General features: G+C 50.7%; 1 protein-coding gene across 1 annotated transcript; it reads right to left on the reverse strand.

The window, feature by feature from the left end:
• Positions 1 to 17,764: 17,764 nt before the first annotated feature.
• LOC130405686 (uncharacterized) lies at positions 17,765 to 19,622 on the reverse strand. The gene is made up of 2 exons (XM_056610857.1): positions 18,434 to 19,622; positions 17,765 to 17,770 (listed from the first exon to the last, which is right to left on the reverse strand). Exons 1-2 carry the CDS (start codon positions 19,412 to 19,414, stop codon positions 17,765 to 17,767), a joined length of 987 nt encoding a protein of 328 aa, XP_056466832.1. The 5' UTR covers positions 19,415 to 19,622.
• Positions 19,623 to 21,127: the final 1,505 nt, after the last annotated feature.

Genomic DNA, 21,127 nt, shown 5'->3' on the forward strand with positions numbered 1-21,127 from the left:
AGCCGTAGCACTGAAAAAATTGTAATCCCCGCCCAACAACAGCGTGGGCCTCAATCACGTCCGCAGTTCGCAGTTATACGCGGGCGCCGGCAGACGTTCTGCTCCCATTTTCTTCAGGACGATCCTGTAGCATACTGAAGTAAATAAATAGATATTATGGACTCGAAGACGATCCGCATCTGCAAGACATGTAACACGTGTTACATCTTGCCGTATGGCGGCCATGAGGTGTGCGAGGGCTGCCTGGGGCATGAACATGCCGTCCTGGCGCTCTCGCCGCTCTGTCTGTGTCGGCATTGTGCGGAGCTGCCGTCAGACGACGGACAGCGCAAAGCCGCCATTGCTGAATGGGCCGACGACTTTACTGTTCCGCTCGACGATGCCCTCTCTCCTTGTGAGCTCGGAGTCGGACAACTCCGACCACGACGAGGAGGGGGCGTCTCCCCCTGCTTCCCCTCTCCGAATGGAGAGGCCCGGGGCAGCAGCATTGCCCGTCTCTGCCGCCACCTCACTTCCAGTGGTTGGAGCTTTGGTTGCAGAGCTATCAGGCATTATCGCCAGGGCATCCGCAAACCTTGGCTTTGCGGTGCCCATGCCTCAGGCCCCCCGACGCCCGGACCAGCTGCATGGCATCTGGGGGCTCAAGGCCGCGACACGCCCCGCCCGTCTTGACCCGATCTGGCCGATGTTTCACGCAATCAGACCGTACTTCAATGGGGCTGCGGCGGAGCCCGGAAAGCTCGGGGCCCCAGTGAAAACATTTATCCAGGTCACAAAGACTGAGGGTCTGACAGACCGGGGTTACAGGGCGGTACCGCCGCTGGATCCCGCTCTGTGTGCTGTCTTTGGAGTGAAGCCGGGGCTCAGCGACCGCTGCCCCACTCCCAAAGACCAGCTGACGGCTAAGCTTACAGACAGTGCATCGGTGTATGATGCAGCAAGAGGCTGTTATGAATAACATCGCCCTGCTGGCACATAACATGGCGGCTGACCCTCATCGTCTGACTGAACAGGCAGTCGACGTGGCAAAAAACACCTGGGCAGCAGCCCTCTGCTCCAGGCTCGCCGCGATAGGCCCCCGACAGCCACTGTCACGGCGCCGCCGGCAGCTCCTCCTCCTGGCCCCCAGGCTTACCAGCCCCGCCCGCCTCCGTCGCAGGATACGGCGAGCGGCCAGTGAAGGCCCTGGGCAGCAGGGTTCATGGGGCTATGTCCAGCCCCACAAGCGCCAGCGGAGGCAATTATGGGGCGAGGGAGAAGCGTGTGACAGCGAGAAACACCTCTTTACTAAAGAAGGCTTCTCCCCATACACCAGTTAACGCCGGAGCCTACCGGCTCGGCCGTGAATGTTTCACGCGCATCTCTCGCTACATATAGGCAGGCCGTCAATAAACCTCGTATTGTTGATCGAGCCAGCCCTTCATTACCTTTTAAAAAGGCAATCTCGCCCGGCTTACCAGTCCCGCCTGCCACCATCGCAGGCTGCGGAGGATTACTACCCAGCGGGCTCATGGGGCGATGTCCCGCCCCACAAGCGTCGGCTATTACGGGGCGAGGGAGAAGCGTGTGACAGCGAGAAACACCTCTTTACTAAAGACGGCTGTTTTCTCCCCACGCAGTTAACGCCGGAGCCTATCGGCCCGGCCATAACTGTTTCACACGCATCTCCCACCACATATATAGGCAGGCCGTCAATAAACCTCGTATTATTGATCGAGCCAGCCCTACATTACTTTCCCCTCACCACATCATGCCTGGCATGACATGTGGCGAGAAGGCCGCTAAAACTAGCTCTCGTTCACAGTGTCAGCAGTCTGCTGCCCAGTCACAGAGTTATTCCTCCTCGCGTCCCAACGCTCAGGAGAGAGGAGGCTACACTCTTGTCACAAGCTGAGCAGGCAGGGCATGCCTCTGCTAATGACACACACACCCAGCCTTTTCGGGCAGAGCTCCCCATGGGCTGCGAGGGGGACTCCTCCCCTCGCAGCGGCGGCAGGGGCTCAAGCGTGGCTCGTTTCCATGACAGCCGCATCAAAACAAGAGGCTGCACAGCCGTTTTCAGAGCATTACTCAGAATGGCTGAACGCATGCACCCTGGCCAAATGGATGGACGGGCTGATCAGCAAGGGTCACACCCTGCAGTTCACCTCCGTTCCGCCACGATTCAACAGGATTGTGGAAACAACGCTGTCATCTATGGATCAACAGCTGTCACTTTTGGCGGAGCTCCAGCAGCTTCTAGCGAAAAAAGTGTTTTCCACAGTCCCGAAGGGAGAGGAAATGCAGGAATTCTATTCCCGTTATTTCCTGGTACCCAAGAAAACAGGAGGGCTGAGACCGATTCTCGATCTAGCCCTACTCAACAAATGCATCACGGAGAGGCCGTTTCACATGTTAACAATCAGACGAGTGTTACAGTGTGTAAAACTGGGCGACTGGTTCACCTCAATAGATTTGAAGGACGCCTACTTCCACGTCACAGTGATCACCAACAAAGGAAATTCCTGCGTTTCTCATTCCAAGGGTCACACTACCAGTACAACCGTCTCCCGTTCGGCTATTCTCTAGCCCACTGAACGTTTTCCAAATGCGTGGGGACGGCTCTCCTGCAGCTGCACGCAACAGGAATGAGAGTACTGTTCTACTTGGACGATCTGCTTTTGATGGCTCGCTCCAAGGAGGAAGCAGCTATTCAAACAAAAAAGCTTGTAATTCACCTGTCGAATTTAGGCTTCGCCATGTTGTGGCCATATTGCATGTCACTAACGATTGTATTTCCAGCTCAATTTGATCCACCAAAAGTGACATCACACCAGCCAATTCGTGTGACGCACGGAACCAATCTATCGAAGGGGGCGTGGCCAATCGGGGATTCCCTTGTTAAAAGGAACCACGGACGCGCAACGCGAGCGCGCGCACGACAGGACTCCATGCTGCCGACTTGCTAAGCATATTGATAAAATTCAGGCAGCACAGAGTTGCTATGATGGCAGACATAATGAAAGCCTTTCTACAAATTGGCCTGAATGAAAGAGACAGGGATGTGCTTAGATTCTTGTGGTTCAAAGAGAGACCCGCCCCTTTTGAGGATCTTAAATTAGCGATTATGAGAATGACGCGTGTGCCATTTGGTGCAACAGCAAGCCCCTTTCTACTGGCTGCAACTATCAGACACCACCTGAAGAAATATGAAGAGAAATATCCCGAAGAAGTCAAAGTGCTGAACGAATGTCTGTATGTGGATGATTTAATAACAGGAGCAGATAATGAGGAAAATGCACTCAAATTGTATCAGAGAGCCAAAGAAATAATGTCAAGTGCAGGAATGAAACTATGCAAATGGAACACAAATTCCTCTGAGTTGCAAAACGAATGGAAACAACGAAATAATGAAGAAATAGTGGAAATCAAAGGCCCAAATCCACTCAAAGTTCTTGGTCTAACATGGAACAGAGACACTGACGAATTCCTGTTTGAAACTAACGAATTGATTAACTTTCTGCAGGACAAAAGAGACTACTAAACGAGGAGTTCTACAGGCAGCTGCGCGCATTTTCGATCCCATTGGATTTTTGTCTCCTTTTACCATTCGAGTCAAATGTCTATTTCAAGAAATGTGGGAGAGAGGAATTTATTGGGATGAAGATCTTCCAATTGATCTCGCGCAAACCTGGCATCAATGGTGCTCAGAGATACCCTACTTGAAAAAGATAACTATCACACGTCGTTATGATGATGATAATGCTATCGAAAAGAAATGTGAAACAAGTGTAAATACAACAGTTGAGCGTGAGATTCATGTATTTACAGATGCCAGTGAGAAAGCCTACTGCGCCGCGGCCTATCTGCGATGCGTAAAACGAAATGGAGAGTGCACAACCAGTCTGATCGCGTCTAAAACTAAAGTTGCTCCACTAAAGAAAATGACACTACCCAGATTAGAATTAATGGGAGCGCTTATTGGAGCAAGACTTGGAAAATTCATAGCGAACAATCTGAATATGAAGGACACTGAAATACAATTCTGGACTGACTCGATGATAACCTTTCATTGGATTAAGAGTAGTTCCAAACAGTGGAAACCGTTTGTGGAGAATCGAGTAAGTGAAATTCAGACTCTGACGTTACCAAAAAACTGGAAACACTGCTCTGGAAAGGAGAATCCAGCGGACCACGGCACGCGCGGAAAGAGTGCCCAAGCGCTTCAGGAGGACACGCTCTGGTGGCACGGGCCGGAGTGGCTGAAAGACGGCGCACAGACGCACGAAACCGAACCTCAATTGATGAACGAAAATGATGATGTGATGGAGTATGTCGTTCAGAACACAATCGTCAAGACTGAATCAGTATGTACAGTTTCACCGCTGTTTGAATTGAACAGGTACAGCGGACTCAACAGAGTTTTGAGAATCACGGCATGGATACAGCGTTTTGTGCATAACGCACGGACAAAGGAAAAACGCAATGGACAACTGTGCACCGAGGAGATTCAGCAGGCAGAACAGTACTGGATCAAACGAACTCAAAGTGATAGTTTCCCAAAGGAAATGAACGGGCTGTTGAAAAATGCCCGAAAAAAATTACCTTGCCAGGTAATGACGCATTGTCTGAACTTTTGATCCGAAAAGCACATGAGGATGTGATGCATTCAGGCCTACAAGCCACTCTGAACCAATTGAGAGAAACATACTGGATACTGAAATCCAGGCAGATGACGAAGAGTTGTGTCAAGCGTTGTTTAATCTGCAGACGCGCACGCGTAAAAGCAGGTCAACAGATCAGTGCACCGTTACCAAAAGACCGCATTAACGAGGCCCAAGCATTTGAAATTACTGGCGTTGACTTTGCTGGTCCAATTTATGTGAAACCAGACAACAAGAAGGCCTACATTGCTTTATTTACATGCGCCGTAACACGAGCTGTGCACTTAGAACTTGTTTCTGATTTGACTACTGACGCATTCCTGCTTGCCCTTAAGAGGTTTATTGCCAGACGCGGCATCTGTAGTGTCATTTATTCTGATAACGCCAAGACCTTTAAGAAAGCTGAAAAGGATCTGAAATTCCTGTGGACATTAATGAAGGGAAAAGAAATACAGGAATTGTTTGCAGACAAGAGGATTGTATGGAAGTACATCGTGGAGCGAGCCGCCTGGTGGGGTGGCATGTGGGAACGCTTGGTGAGATCAGTTAAGACGTGCCTAAGGAAAATAATGGGGAGATCCTATCTCAAGTTTGAGGAACTCCACACACTGATCTGCGAAGTGGAGGCTGTGATCAATTCCCGCCCTCTGTCCTACCTGCACACGGAGAGCAGTGAACCCTCGCCCCTCACACCGGCTCATTTTCTGACCGGACAAAGGATTACTACCCTTCCTCCCTATCCGTTAGGCCTACGCAATTCCAGTTCGGAGAAAACGACTGCCACCCAGCTCAACAAGAGATTACAATATCGGCAAAGGTTGAGTACAAACTTCTGGAATCGCTGGAAGAAGGATTATTTAATGGAACTTCGGTCTGCACACCATGTGAGTAACCCATCTAACCAATCAATATTCAAGGTTGGAGATGTTGTTCTTATCCATGAGGATAAGCAACCAAAACATATGTGGAAGATGGGACGGATTGCAGATACATTTATGGGAAGAGACGGTAAGATCCGAGCATGTGCTGTCCGAGTGCCGTCTGGATTTGTTATTAGAAGACCCATCCAATTACTTTACCCGTTGGAAGTGGATGAACATTGACTAACAAGTTCATCGGGCCGGAGTGTGTTGTGGCCATATTGCATGTCACTAACGATTGTATTTCCAGCTCAATTTGATCCACCAAAAGTGACGTCACACCAGCCAATTCGTGTGACGCACGGAACCAATCTATCGAAGGGGGCGTGGCCAATCAGGGATTCCCTTGTTAAAAGGAACCACGGACGCGCAACGCGAGCGCGCGCACGACAGGACTCCATGCTGCCTTTGTCCCAGTCCCCTTTCCCCGCACAATTTAAGAATTGTAAAACGTAGGGAAATAAATAGCCTACAAGCACAAGAAACTCGTCTCACGTGAATTCTTCTCCTCATCTTACAACACGCCATAAATTGGAAGAAAAGCTCCCCCCTCCCCTCAGAGTGTGATGTATTTCGGGGTAGAGCTGGATTCAGCTGTAATGAGAGCACGGCTCTCACTGCAGAAGATGGAGACGCTGTGGTCTCTCCTCTGCCGCTGTTCCTCGGGCAGCGTCGTGACAGCCCCCCCTTGCATGAGGCTGCTGGGCATGATGTCAGCCGCTCACGCGGTGGTGCCGCTGGGGCTGCTTCATATGAGGTGGCTGCAGAGATGGGTTTCCCTGCGCATCGACCCGGTGCGCCAACGCCGGCGCAAATGCACCATTCCCCTATCAGTGGGCCCCAATTTGACCCACTGGGGCGATCCCCGAACTCTCGCGAGAGGGGTGCTGTTGGGCAGAGCAACGTCACACATCTCAGTGTTCACGGTTGCTTCTCTGTTGCTCTCTACAGCCACAAGTCCATTGTCCAGTCTTTCTGTGCGTCCTGACACAATCGGGCTGGGGAGGAACATGCGAGTTTCATGTAGTGGGCGGCGTTTGGCCGCCCCCTGTGACCATGCATATAAACGCATTGGACATCCTCACTTGACGAATCAACACGTAATGATTCGCAAGGACAACAAGGCGACAGCAGCATACATAAATCGCCAAGGGGGCGTGCGCTCGGCAAAGCTGCTGAGCATAGCGAGACAGCTGTTATGCTGGGTGCACACACACTTGCTCTCCAATCCCCCACTCGGGGTGGATGCGTTCGCTCACAGACCGTGGCCGAACACACTCCTGTACGCTTTCCCACCCGCCCCCCTGATTCCCCAAGTCTTGGACCGAGTCCAAGAGGAGCGGCTGTATATGATTCTCATAGCACCGCAACGCACGAGTGCACCGTGGTTTCCCCGCCAAAGGGATTCCCTTGGCGGGGAGACGCTCTCTCACAGGAAGGGGGAGCAATCATAGATTAGCCAGAGATCGGCCAGCGCTTGGGGGACTGGCCGCTGAACGCGAGCGCCAAGGTCTCCACTCGGGGTGGATGCGTTCGCTCACAGACCGTGGCCGAACACACTCCTGTACGCTTTCCCACCCGTCCCCCTGATTCCCCAAGTCTTGGACCGAGTCCAAGAGGAGCGGCTGTATATGATTCTCATAGCACCGCAACGCACGAGTGCACCGTGGTTTCCCCGCCAAAGGGACTCCCTTGGCGGGGAGACGCTCTCTCACAGGAAGGGGGAGCAATCATAGATTAGCCAGAGATCGGCCAGCGCTTGGGGGACTGGCCGCTGAACGCGAGCGCCAGGGTCTCAGCCTCTCCCAGGAGGTCGTATGGACCATCCAGGGTGCCAGAGCGGACTCCACCAGAGCGTGTTACTCGGCTAAATGGGCGGCTTTCCAGAAATGGTGCACGGAGAGGGGTTGTGATCCCATCTCCTGCCCTTTTCCGTGTGTGCTCTCTTTCCTCCAGGCACTGATGGAAAGAGGGCTGGCTTTTAGCACGGTTAAAACGTACGCGGCTGCTGTTTCGTCATGCCACGAAGGCTTCGGGGATAAAACTGTTTTTAGTGACCCCTTAATGAAGCGCTTCCTAAACGCTGTGAGGAGAGAGAGACCCGTGACTCGCTCTCTCACTCCGCAATGGGATTTAACACTGGTGCTGCGCGCACTGGTTAAAGCCCTATTTGAGCCTCTTGACCGGGTGCCCCTCAAGTTTGTGTCAGCCAAGACAGCTTTGCTGCTGGCCCTGACGTCAGCTAAGAGAGTGAGCAACCTGTCTGCACTCTCTGTAGGCCCTTCTTGTCATAGAATACAAGGAGACGGCAGTTCGGCCATATTACGCCCGAACCCGGCTTTTACACCAAAGCTCGTTCAGATCGAGAGTAATAACACTCAATGGTTTCTCTCTCCCTCCTCATCAATCTGAGGAGGAGTCAACAGCCCATCTCTTGCGCCCCGTACGCTCGCTTGGCTGTTATGTGAAGCGCACGGAGGCTCTGCGCAAATCTCAACAGTTATTTGTGCATTACAGGGAGCATTCCCAGGGCCTCCCCCTGACGATAAAACGACTGTCACATTGGCTGTCTGATGCTATCACACGGGCTTATGTGTCAGCGGGGGCAGAGCCGCCTGAGACTATCAGAGCTCACTCGACCAGAGGAATATCGTCCTCTGTCGCTCTGCAAAGAGGGATGCATATGGAGGATATCTGCGCAGCAGCCTCCTGGGCTTCCCCATGCTCTTTTATCAGGTTTTACCTGAGAGACATGTCGCGCCTCTCTATGACAGTGAGTGTGAAGTTTGTGACTATTCCCCTCGCATATTAAACAATATGATGTTCCTTTCTGTACCGACAGCGATATATTGATGCACTTCTTATGACAAATGTACTTATTGTAAGTCGCTTTGGATAAAAGCGTCTGCTAAATGCCCTAAATGTAAATGTGATGTGGAGTCAAATATCCATGCTGAGAGCTCTTGTGTCTTATAAGACACATTTGAGCTGCTCGCATAGGCGTAGATTACGGGGGGACGGGGGGGGAAATGTCCCCACCACTATTTAAAATACGAATTTTGTCCCCACCACTTTTAAAAATGTGCAAACCAATTGCGACTGAAAAAATCCCCACATACTCAACCGAAATCGTAGAGTCTAAAATCATGTGATAGGCGCGCATGAAGACATCATTTATTAGAAAGGCCTACCTTATAAACCGTTGGAACACACAAGACCGCAACCCATTTGAAATATTTCAACTTGAGCGAATTTGTCGTGCCACAAATCCTCGTGAACGCGCACGCCTGTGCACGGCGAAAGTGTGGCGCGACAAATCAAAACAAATCAAAAAAATTTGCCCGATACGCGTCTCTACGTTCACTTTGTATGGGATCTTGTCGCCCCGTCGCCTTTGGTGTGAACGCACTGGAGAAGTTTCAAGACAGCCAAAATTGAGATTTTTATTCAGAAAATAGCCGGTCCTTTTGTTTCCTTTTAAAAAGCATGTTTGTGACACTGGATAACGATATGGATACATCATCTAGCCTGCATGTGGAGGGCCACATAAGGTAAGAAATTGGTTTACGTAAACTTTGCTGCTGGTACTGTTTGCTCGTGATTACCTGGCCATGGGTTACCCACGGTCCTAAACGATTGTGATCTGATTCTGGTTGGTGCTCCAGCTAGTATGCATTATATATATAGATTGCAGCTAATAGCAGCTACACACGGTGCGATTGCTATGCCAATGTGGTTATAGTTGTTTTGTCTGATTGAGACTTGTGACGAATTGGAGGAATTGTAGGCCTATCCTGACATAAATATGTTCTTGCATAACCTGTGTGTTTATCCTAAACTGTAGGGGATTTTATTTGCGGGAAATTTGCTTATGATGTTGTAACGAGTGAAGTCTACATTGGTCCTTCGCAAGTGTTTACTGGTGGTCAGGATTTGGCAGATGCAATTCTCTGGGCGCTTTTTTTTTATTTTATTTTTTTATGCAGCATAACATATGATACCTAAGGCCCTTGCTGGTCTTCATAAGGCTGATACTCAGTACCTCATTTCATTTCGTACTCCCATTACAGTCTGTCATTGTTTGTCTGGTAAACTTTGTTGATGTCAAAATAAGTGTTAAATTGCCAACACTGTTCTTTGTCCTGTGTGTATTAGTATTACATATCCCGAACCAATACCCTGGTGTTTCCAACGCCGTTTTGCAAAAGAAGCCAAAACTTTTATTGTTCGAATAGGATTGTCAACACCTGACAATACACTGTAGAGCATATTGTAATGCAGCGTTGAATTAATAAATAGCTTACATAAGGGTACCCAGCACTTTTCAAACCACACTCAAGCTTATGGTTATTGTCCCCACCACTTCTAAAAACAGACGCCCTTGATGACGTGCCGTTAGACAAATGACGTATGTTATGCTACGTCTGACGCATGTTACTAGCGCGTATGTAGCTGTGTTTCTGGTACTGATCGGGACCAATGAGTTATAGACTATCGTGCTTCGCCCTTTTAACCCAATAGCGATAGCCTTAAAAGGCGAAGCCTATACGTAATAGAGCGATAGTTACGTATTGTAACTATAGATTATATGAGTATAGGCGCAGCCTTTTAAGTGTCGGCCTCATTGTCCTTTAAATAGCTGAAGAAAAGCTGTTTATTGGGAGCAGAACGTCCGCCGGAGCCCGCGTATTAGTGTTGGCTCGGTCGTTCGCGAACCGGTTCGAATGAACGAGTCTTCAGGACGAACGAACTGAAGCGGTTTGTTTCTCTCGTTCGTCTCGTTCACCATTCGATTCACCGGAAACTCGTTCAGTCGAGTTTCCGGTAGCACTAACTCCACTGAGTCTGACTGACTCAGAGAACCGTGCAATAGCGTGCATTCCATGATGCGATTCACCGCTACCGGAAACTATGCTGATTCGCGAACGACTCCTCCCAGTTCATTCGAGTTCCCGGTGAATCAATTCACCGGAAACTCGACTGAGCTGGGAGGAGATGTTCGCGAATCGTTTGTTCGTTCAGCCTGGTTTCCGGTAGCGGTAAATCGCATCATGGAATGCACGCCATTGCACGGTTCTCAGCTGAATCAGTCAGACTCAGTGGAGTTATTGCTACCGGAAACTCTATTGAACGAACAAACGAACGATTCGCGAACGACTCCTCTTGGCGAACTGAATCACGCGAACTGGGTCACAGAAACAAATCATTAGATCCACCACTACCACGTATATCTGCGAACTGCGGACATGATTGAGGCCCCCGCTGTTGGTGGGCGGGGATTACAAATTTTTCAGTGCTACGGCTCACGCCTAGGGATAACCCAATAGCGATAGCCTTAAAAGCCTGTGCCTATACTCATAGAATCTAGAGTTACAATACGTAACTATCGTTTGCTCCGGTCTTGTGTGTGTTCCAATGGTTTATTAGCAGTGGTATCTAGTGATGGATTTCATGATTCTTTTCCTTGATTCAGTTCGTGTCGGTCAGTTTGCCAAGAAGAATCTTTCTGAATCGTTCGTTGAGTAGAGTATCCGGTAGCGTGAATCGAATCATGGAATGCACGGTTCTCAGCTGAGTCAGTCAGACTCGGCTTACTCAAACGCAGTGGGATAGGGGGGTGTAGTTTATTATTGGATGTTTAACATATCAGCAAGATAATAGACTTGATTTAGCAATGATGGTGGGGGTACCAGGTGGAGAAGGAACCATGAGAGAATGAGACAGATTGACGAGACATTCAAATATTTGATCAATCTGGCATGAGACAGAAAATTCAAAGACAGCATGCATTTACCATTTTACTGATATTGAATCGTATTATCTTACGCTCGCTCACTAAGCCTATTCCCTCTTCACCACTCACAGTCAGTAGTGTTGGCTCGTTTGTTCGCAAACCGGTTCGAATGAACGAGTCTTTAGGACGAACGAACCGAACCGGTTTCTCTCGTTCGTGTCGTTCACCATTCGATTCACCGGATACTCGACTGAATGAGTTTCCGGTAGCACTAACTCCACTGAGTCTGACTGACTCAGCTGAGAACCATGCAATAGCGTGCATTCCATGATGCGATTCACCGCTACCGGAAACTAGGCTGTTTCGCGAACGACTCCTCCCAGTACATTCGAGTTCCCGGTGAATCGATTCACCGGAAACTCGACTGAGCTGGGAGGAGACGTTCGCGAATCATTTGTTCGTTCAGCCTGGTTTCCGGTAGCGGTAAATCACATCATGGAATGCACGCCATTGCACGGTTCTCAAATGTCTGTATATCAATCAAAGGCTCATAATTATCTTTATACCATGTACTGATAAAATGTAAGTGTAACGGGTTCAGCGGAGTCAGGACACAGTTCTTTGAAGGAAAAGGAGCGAACTCCCGTTTATTTCCCCTTCGGGTTAAACAATCCACATGCAATAAAAGGACAACGTTCCGTGTGTATTCCGTCCGTCTCCAGCCCTTATGACGCTCTCCCTGGCTCACAGAGAGCGTCTTCCCTCTCTCTCTCTCAACCCTTGACTGAAAGACAAGCAGGCACATAAATACACACTTCCTGATTGGGTCCGATTGCAGACACCTGTCAGCAATCAGACCCCATCACCCCAGCAGACCCGGTGCTCCATACTCCCCCTGCAGGCCAGACGCCGCCCCACCTCCACATACCCCCACCGCCCGACACAGGCCGGGGACACATCCGGCCGTAAACATACTCCCCCCCCCCGGGACGGGAGAGGAAGTCCGCCACGACCATCTGCGCCCCCAGCCTGTGGGCCACCCGGAAATTGAAAGGCTGCAACGCAAGGTACCACCGGGTGTACCACTCGCGTTGGCATCCTTCATCCGGTGGAGCCACTGGAGGGGGGCGTGGTCGGAGTAGAGGGTGAACTGGCGACCGAGCAGGTAGTAGCGAAGGGCACCGACCGCCAACGGGAGGGCGAGACACTCCGTCTCTACCGTGCTGTACCGACCCTCGCGGTCCGACAGCTTGCGGCTCAGATACAACACCGGACGGTCGGTCCCCTACACCTGCTGGGTCAGGACCGCGCCCAACCCCCTATCCGACGCGTCTGCCTGGACGGAGAAAGGGAGAGCAAAATTAGGAGCACACAGGACTGCTTCCCCACAGAGGGCTGTTTTAATAGCCTCAAACGACACCTGGCATGGCTCCGACCACTGGACTGTATCTGGGGCCCTCTTCCAGGTGAGGTCGGTCAAGGGGCTGGCCAGGTCGGAGAAGTTCAGCACGAACTGCCGATAGTAACCCGCCAGCCCCAGGAACCGCCTCACCTCCTTCTTGGTCCTGGGTCGAGGGGAGGCGGCGACCGCCACAGTCTTACCGACCTGCGGCCGGACCTTCCCCCACCCCAGGTGGAACCCCAGATACTGAATCTCCCTCCGCCCGATCACGCACTTCTTCGGGTTGGCCGTGAGCCCCGCCCGTCTCAGCGACTGAAGGACGGCCGCCACCTGCTGCACATGCTGCCCCCACTCGTCACCAAAGATGACGATGTCGTCAATGTAGGCAGCAGCATATGCAGCATGAGGCCGTAACACACGGTCCATCAGTCGCTGAAACGTGGCCGGGCCCCGAACAACCCGAACGGAAGCACTTTGAACTGGTAAAGACCGAGCGGAGTGGAGAACGCAGTTTTTTTCAGGCTGCTGGAGACAACGGAATCTGCCAGTAGCCCTTCGTGCAGTCCAGGGTCGTATAATACGTGGCCATGCCAAGCCGGGCCACTAGCTCGTCGATCCGAGGCATTGGGTAGGCATCGAACTTTCACCGCATTCACCCTACGGTAGTCGACACAGAACCGGACAGACCCGTCCGGCTTCCCCACCAGCACGACGGGACTGCACCAGTCACTGTGGGACTCTTCAACGACGCCCAACTCTAACATTGCTGCCAATTCCCGCCGTAGCACGTCTTGCTTGTGGACGGGCAGCCTGTAGGGACGTGTCCGCACCGTTAACCCGGGTTTCGTCTCGATGTTGTGAGTTATTAACGCGGTGCGACCAGGCAGGGGCGAAAAGACGTCGGCGAACTGGAGCTGCAGACTGCCCACGTCCGCTGCCTGACTCCCCGACAGATCTCTCCTCGGCTGACCGGAGGGACAGGCCCCGGAGTAGGGACTTCCGGTCCGAACTCCTCTCCCTCCGGTAGTGTCGTGGCGAACGCGACCAGGACCACATCAATCCACCTTTTGAGCAGATTGATGTGGATGTTAGATCTGTCGGGAGTCGCCCCGGTCCGGCCGCACTACCTCGTAATCCACGTCCCCGACTCGCTGTGTGACCACAAAGGGACCTTGCCACTTCGCGAGTAATTTGGTGCTAGATGTGGGCAGCAGAACGAGGACCTTATCCCCCGGTGTAAGATTGCGTAATCTAGTCCCTCTGTCGTACAGGCGTTTCTGATTCTCCTGGGCTTGGTGCAAATGCTCACGTGACATTACCCCGAGTGAGTGGAGCTTTGCACGCAAGTCCATGACGTACTGGATTTCGTTTTTACTGTCGCTGGACCCCTCCCCCCAGTTTTCTTTAATGAGGTCCAGGACGCCCCTGGGCCTGCGCCCATAGAGCAACTTGAACGGGGAAAACCCTGTGGAAGCCTGAGGAACTTCCCGCACCGCAAACAACAGAGGGTCTAGCCATTGATGCCAATTTCGAGCATCCTCCAGTACAAACTTCCGGATCATGGACTTTAACGTCCGGTTAAACCTCTCACACAAGCCGTCAGTGGCTGGGTGATAGACGCACGTGTGGATGGCCTTGACCTTCAACAACCCGTAAAGTTCCTTCATCGTGCGTGACATGAAATTGGTGCCCTGGTCAGTGAGAATCTCTTGGGATTCCCACCCGCGATATGACATGAAACAACGCCTGCGCAACACTCTTCGCAGAGATATTGCGCAACGGAATTGCTTCCGGGTATCGGGTTGCGTAGTCGATCAGGACCATAATGTCCATGCCCACGCGATCGAATGGGGCCTCCACCAGGGGAAGGGGCCGCAAGGGAGCCCTGGGGATGGCGGGGGGATTCACCAACTGGCACTCGGGGCAGGAGGCGCACCACCTACGCACTTCCGCCCGAATCCCCGGCCAATAGAATCGAGCCATTATCCAGTTTAGTGTCTTCTCGTACCCCAAATGGCCCGCCATGCGCCGCCTGCAAAATCATTTCCCGGTGGCTCCTGGGTAACAGCAACTGGGTAAAAATCTCCTCACTCTCGGTGTCACGACCCATCCGATAAGGCCTATCCCTAACGACCACAAAGTTTGGGTAAGTCAGCACTGCGTCTGGCTGTACCCTCGAACCATCAATAGCAATCACTTGGTCGAAGGCTGAGCGTAAAGTAGCGTCACGAGACTGCTCGAGGGGGAAATCGTCCACCGGTGGGAATCTCGGCTCTCGGACCTCGGGTTGAGAACCTCCCGCCTCCTCCCCCGATTCCTGATCAGCGTCGGACAGCCTTGCATCGGCACAGAACACAGCGCATGACCTACATGTCCCTATCTGTCGTGTCCGCACCCCCGTAGACTCACTAACCGCCCCTGGAAACTAGGGATGGAACGGTTTATGAAAACACTCCGAACCGTTCGGTTCGACTGTCTCGGTTCAATTCGCGTGTGTTCCGTTCGGTTCATGCACTGCTCCTTTTTCTCATAGGCGAAGCGTGTACACTCCAGAGCAGAAGGTGGCGGTACTGCGCCTAAAGTCAACCGCCAGTAGTAAACAAGAAGAAGTAGCAAAGCAACCTATGTGGCAGCAGATGAAAATTTGTTGTGGAGAGTTGTGTGGGGATGGCGAGTGGGAAAGGACAGGAGCTGGAAGACGCGCCAGCAGCACATTATAGGTCTGCTGTATGGGAGCATTTTGCTTTCAGAGTGACCTACGATGACGGCGGCAAGAAAATTGTCGACAAAAGTGCCACAGTTTGCAAACATTGTGCAACGCGTGTTGTGTATGTTAATAGCAACACAAGCAACATGTCGGCTCACCTGGGGAGACATCATCCCAGTGAGAAAATTGCCAGTGCAAGGGGGAAAGGGGCAGAGGCGAAAGGACAACTTCTACTCCCCGCAGCTTTTAAACAGGCATACGGTGACGAGTCAGACAGGGCGAAATGCATAACTAAAGGAGTGGCAAATTTCATCGCCAAAGATATGCAGCCTTATTCCGTGGTGGAGGGTGCGGGATTCCGTCACATGATTAAAGCACTGGAGCCACGATATAAAATCCCCTCCCGCAAACACTTCAGCAACACGGTAATACCCGCACTTTATGAAGAGACCCGACAAGAAATTGTTAAAGAGTTGTCTGACACAGCATCAGTAGCGCTAACTAGTGATGGATGGACCTCCAGGGCTACTGAAAGTTTCCTGACTGTGACTGTCCATTACATTACCTCAGAATGGGAGATGAAAAGCTCAGTTTTACAGACGCGCCCCCTTTATGAGAGCCATACTAGCGAGCATCTCTCTGAAGCACTGACAGAAGCAGTGACAGAATGGAAGTTGCAGAGGGGCAGCAGCACAATCCCTGTTACTACAGACAATGCAAAAAATATGGTGAATGCAGTCAATGCAACAGCTGGACTGGGGCCACAAATTGGCTGCTTTGCACATACTGTTAATCTTGCAGCCAAGAATGCAGTCTCAATAAATCAGGTATCCCGGCTCCTGGGGAAGATGAGGAAAGTGGTGGCATTTTTCCATCGGAGCACAACAGCCACCCACGCCTTAAAAACTAAACAGGAGATGCTGCAATTGCCAGTTCACAAACGAATTCATGATGTCCCAACTCGTTGGAACACAACATATGACATGCTGGAGCGTTATTTGGACCAGCAAGCTTCCATCTATTCTGCTCTGATGGACAAAGATGTTAGGAAAAGTGTCAAAGATATTGCTGTTTTGACTGACAGTGAGGTAAAACTGGCAGAGGACCTAACCAAGATTCTCAAACCTCTGAAGAATGTAACAACACTCATGAGCACAGAAACATCCCCTTCAGTGTCCATGATCATCCCTCTGCAGAAGATGATACTGAAATCCATGACACCCAGTGAAGAGGACAGCGCCACCATCAAAGATGCTAAGGCAGCCATCACTAAAAACCTGAAAGACAGATACGGGGACCCTGATCTTCAGGACTATCTGCACAGAAGCACAGCCCTGGATCCAAGATTTAAGTCCCTGCCCTACTTGGAAGAAGACTCTATTCAGAAAATCTACAGTGTTCTCACCAGAGAGATCATGGAAATTGAAGAGCAGGTATTGTTTTTTATTCTGTAATTAGTACTAAATTTTATGTGTTTTTATCATAATTACAATTTCTCTCTTTTTTTAAAAACTAAACAGAATACTTGAGCCTTTGCATTTATTGTATTTTCTCAGTGTACAGTAGTGCATATAGTTTTAGTGTCTTTGCTGCTATGAGAGTGTGTTTTTATCAATATTTTTAAAACGACCATACTATTTGTCATTTTATCATGCAGGTTCAACCCAGAGAAGCCCAGGTGGCCAGTTCATCCTCAGCTGGAGAGCCAGAGGCATCAAAAGAATCTCCTCCTCAGAAAAAATCTGTCATGGCAGAGCTTTTTGGAGAGCTCTTTACATCAGAGAAGGGAACCACCAAGACTTTGTCCCAGATCACTGAGGAGGAGGTCATGGCATACAGGCTCACAGGATGCATTCCTGTGGATGAAAATCCACTTGCATGGTGGAGAAGCAACGAGCACAAGTACCCTCATATTGCTAAATTGGCTCGACGTTACCTTGCAGTCCCAGGTACATCTGTACCAAGTGAGAGAGTTTTCTCTACAGCAGGAGACATTGTCACTGCAAGTAGATCTCGTCTTTTGGCAGAGAATGTGGACAAACTGATCTTCTTGCATGCAGAAGAACATGAGAATACAATGAGTAGAGCCTTGTTGTTTAAGCAGTGCAGTATGTGTTAGTTTGGTTTATGCTATATTTTATATTGATTATTTACTGGATTATTTATTTTGTTATTTGAGATAACACAGTGGCACTTTAAGTTTGTAAGAAATCCAGCCTTATTTTTCTTTGATTGTTTTTCAAACACTGCACTTTCAGTTCAAGAGAAAGTTTTGAGTTTTGAGTTCTGTTTACCAAATAAATGAAGCACATGTTGGAACTAGCAATGTCTCCTCTCTTGCAGTGCCAGAATCTCAACCTAAGACTGTCACAATGATGTATCAAATGTCAGACTGCTTAATTCTTTCAGTTTTAACTTGACTATACAAGACATAATAGATTTTCCTAATAATCAACATATACCGAACCGAACCGAAGACCGTGACCACGAAACCGTGAACCGAACCGAACCGTGGATTTTGTGAACCGTTCCACCCCTACTGGAAACCCAGCCCAATCTAACCCTAGAACCAGGGGGTGCGTGAGGCTCGAACTAACCGCCGCCTTGACTCTATGCGTTTTCCCCCCATAACAAATTTCGATAGGGACCAAGGGATACGTGTGAACATCCCCCTGTATACATCTGACCGAAACGCTCGATGCCTCTTTCAATGCCTCGGATCGCACCAGGCGCTGATGGATCATGGTCTGCATTAGGGCTGTCACTTTTTCCAAAAATGAAATTCGAACGAATTTCGAATGTCCATAATTAATTCGAATACATTCGAATACATTCGACCCCCCCCCCCCCCCCCATAGAACACGACAACAGTCTTGATTTTTTATGTTGCTCTTTTTATTTCTTGTGGAAATCACGTATACCTACTGTATACCTACCTACTGAATATTCGAACTTCGAATAAAAAGTGACAGCCCTAGTCTGCATACACCCCGAATCCAACAGCGCCTGGTACGTACCCCGCTGTACCCTCACCGGGATACGGTACGCCTCGCCGGGACCGTGGGGAAGAACCGGGGCACAGGTGACGCGGACGACCTGGCCCACCTCCATCAACGGACAGTCCCGCCGAAGGTGGCCTGGCCGTCCGCACCGCCAACACGCCTCCCCTGCTGTCTGAGTGCCCGTCTGTGGGACGGGGTGGGAAGGTGCACTATGTGCCTGCTCCTGACTGGGACCCCCCCCCCATCTCGCCCTCGGACCCGGGTTGGGCCTGTCCCGCTGCAGGGCTGCCGCACCGGTCCGCGGGCTCGGGATCGGCGGTCGTCGGTCCGACAGCGGGGGAGCCAGGTGGCCCTCAGCGATGTTGACGGCCGCCGAGAGGCTCCCGGGCTGGTGGTACCGGACCCACGTTGATGTTCTGGTCGGAAGCCCCTCGACGAACCTCTCCAGGGCCACCTGCTCCACTATCTCCTCCGGTGTGTGTTTTCCCGGGCCCAGCCACCTCCTTGCCTGGTCCCGCAGCTGCTGGGCGTAGGTGAAGGGCCGGTCGCCGTCGTTGAAGGCCAGGGCCCGGAACCGGCAGCGATGTTCCTCCGGGTTTAGGCCCAACCGGTCCCGGATAGCCCTGGCGACGGTGTCAAAGTCCTTCTGGGCCGCCGCTGGTAGGCTGTGGGCCGCGAGCTGGGCCTCTCCCGTCAGCAGAGGCAGGAGACGGTGGGCCCACTCCTGCGGCGGCCACTCGGAGACCTCGGCCACCCCCCGGAAGGTCTCCAGGAAGGCCTCTGGGTCGTCGGCCTCCCCCATCTTGGGGACATATATATGTTGCCACGGTCGGGTTTCCCCGCCGCGTTCTCCGGAGCCGAGTAGCTCCCGCATGGCCTCCCGGTCGGTGGCCAAGGAGCGGGCCAGCTCCACCAGGATCTCGTTCTGGGCCTGCTGCAGTTGGGTCTGTCGCTCCGCTCTTTGTGCCAGGTGTCCGAGGACACTGGCCAATGATGATGGATCCATACTTGACTCCGCCCCACATTGGGCTCCAGTGTAACGGAGCCCGGGTTCAGCGGAGTCAGGACACAGTTCTTTGAAGGAAAAGGATCGAACTCCCGTTTATTTCCCCTTCGGGTTAACAAACAATCCACATGCAATAAAAGGACAACGTTCCGTATGTATTCCGTCCGTCTCCAGCCCTTATGACGCTCTCCCTGCCTCACAGAGAGTGTCTTCCCTCTCTCTCTCTCAATCCCTGACTGAAAGACAAGCAGGCACATAAATACACACTTCCTGATTGGGTCCGATTGCAGACACCTGTCAGCAATCAGACCCCATCACCCCAGCAGACCCGGTGCTCCATACTCCCCCTGCAGGCCAGACGCTGCCCCACCTCCACAGTAAGTTTTCTCTTTTCAAAACGCTTCCTCAAGCGTTTTATTAGCTGTTGTTTGCAGGAGAAGGAGGGGTGGGCAGCTGAAAGGAGTCGTAGTGAAACAAATGTTGTTTCGGCCGAGAATCAAAGAGTGCTCAGTGCACGGCTCCGTTAATTTCTCGTGCTAGTCTCGAGTCGTAATTATGATTTTTGTTTTAAAATACAAAAAATTAATATATATACAAGGTGTTTTTCTTTATTAGGTCAAAGAGGGACAAACTAATCTAAAATAATAATTGTTAAATAATAATTGTTGCCCAGATGGAAGGAGGCGTGTCATTTAACGATCACATATAGAGAATAATCGGGGGGGTTATTAACTTATACTTCCATGGTCGGTAAACAATGCGACTGCGCTCGCTCAGACCTCTCGCTAATGATGCTACAATGCTAGAAAACAAGAGTATTTCTGCATCCGCCACGTCATGCACTAGGGAGTGGCTTGAGACCTCCATGATGCGGAAGCCACTCTCTCTTTGATGTTGCCCTGCGCCACTGAGCAGTTTTCATAGGAATGAATGGGCGGCCATGTTGTAGTCCGCTGTCCTTTCTTTAATAGTTTCATGGAGTCAGCGAGTCAGCGACTCGTGGGTCAAGGAAGGGTCGAGTCTGAGAATGAACGAGACGAGAGGGAAGTATAAGTTTGGTTCGTCCTTGTTAAAGATTTGTTCCTTCAAACTGATTCGGTCGCGAACGACCCATCACTAGTGGTATCTAATAAATCGCTGTTTAAGCAATACTTCATCCACTGCCTCTTCCGTGATCATTGAATATTTCACAGCCAAAAGCTGTTTCCGGCTTCGGATGATATTATGAATCTTAACGACTGCGTCGGGTTATCCAACGTCTCTGGTACTACCACAACACATACAGAGTGGCCATGGTTGAGAATGAATTGGCAGTCACAAGAGGAAGCCTCTCAAAAAAAATTGGTACGAACGCAGCATAACAGAATCGCTGGAAATTCCAAAGTGAAATGACAGCGCAGTATTTTGAGCGCCAGAAGCTACCGTCTCTTATGTCAGCCAATCAGGAAATGAGGAATCAAACTCACTTCCGTTTCATTCAAACTCTCTCTCACACACTACTATATCCTCTTGCATAAACAACTATATTCTCTCACGCACGATACTATGCTCTCTCACACACACTACTATATTCTCTTGCATAAACAACTATACTCTCTCACACACGCTACTATATTATCTCTCATAAACAACTACATTCTCTCACACACTACTATTCTCTCTCACATACACTACTATACTCTCACATACACATATATACGCATATTTATGTGT

This window comes from Gadus chalcogrammus, chromosome 16 (assembly GCF_026213295.1).
Source record: "Gadus chalcogrammus isolate NIFS_2021 chromosome 16, NIFS_Gcha_1.0, whole genome shotgun sequence".
NCBI classification, from domain to species: domain Eukaryota; kingdom Metazoa; phylum Chordata; class Actinopteri; order Gadiformes; family Gadidae; genus Gadus; species Gadus chalcogrammus.

What these genes read in the sequence shown, in the direction of transcription:
- LOC130405686 (XM_056610857.1), bottom strand. Translation starts at nt 19,414, where the DNA reads ATGGATCCATCATCATTGGCCAGTGTCCTCGGACACCTGGCACAAAGA.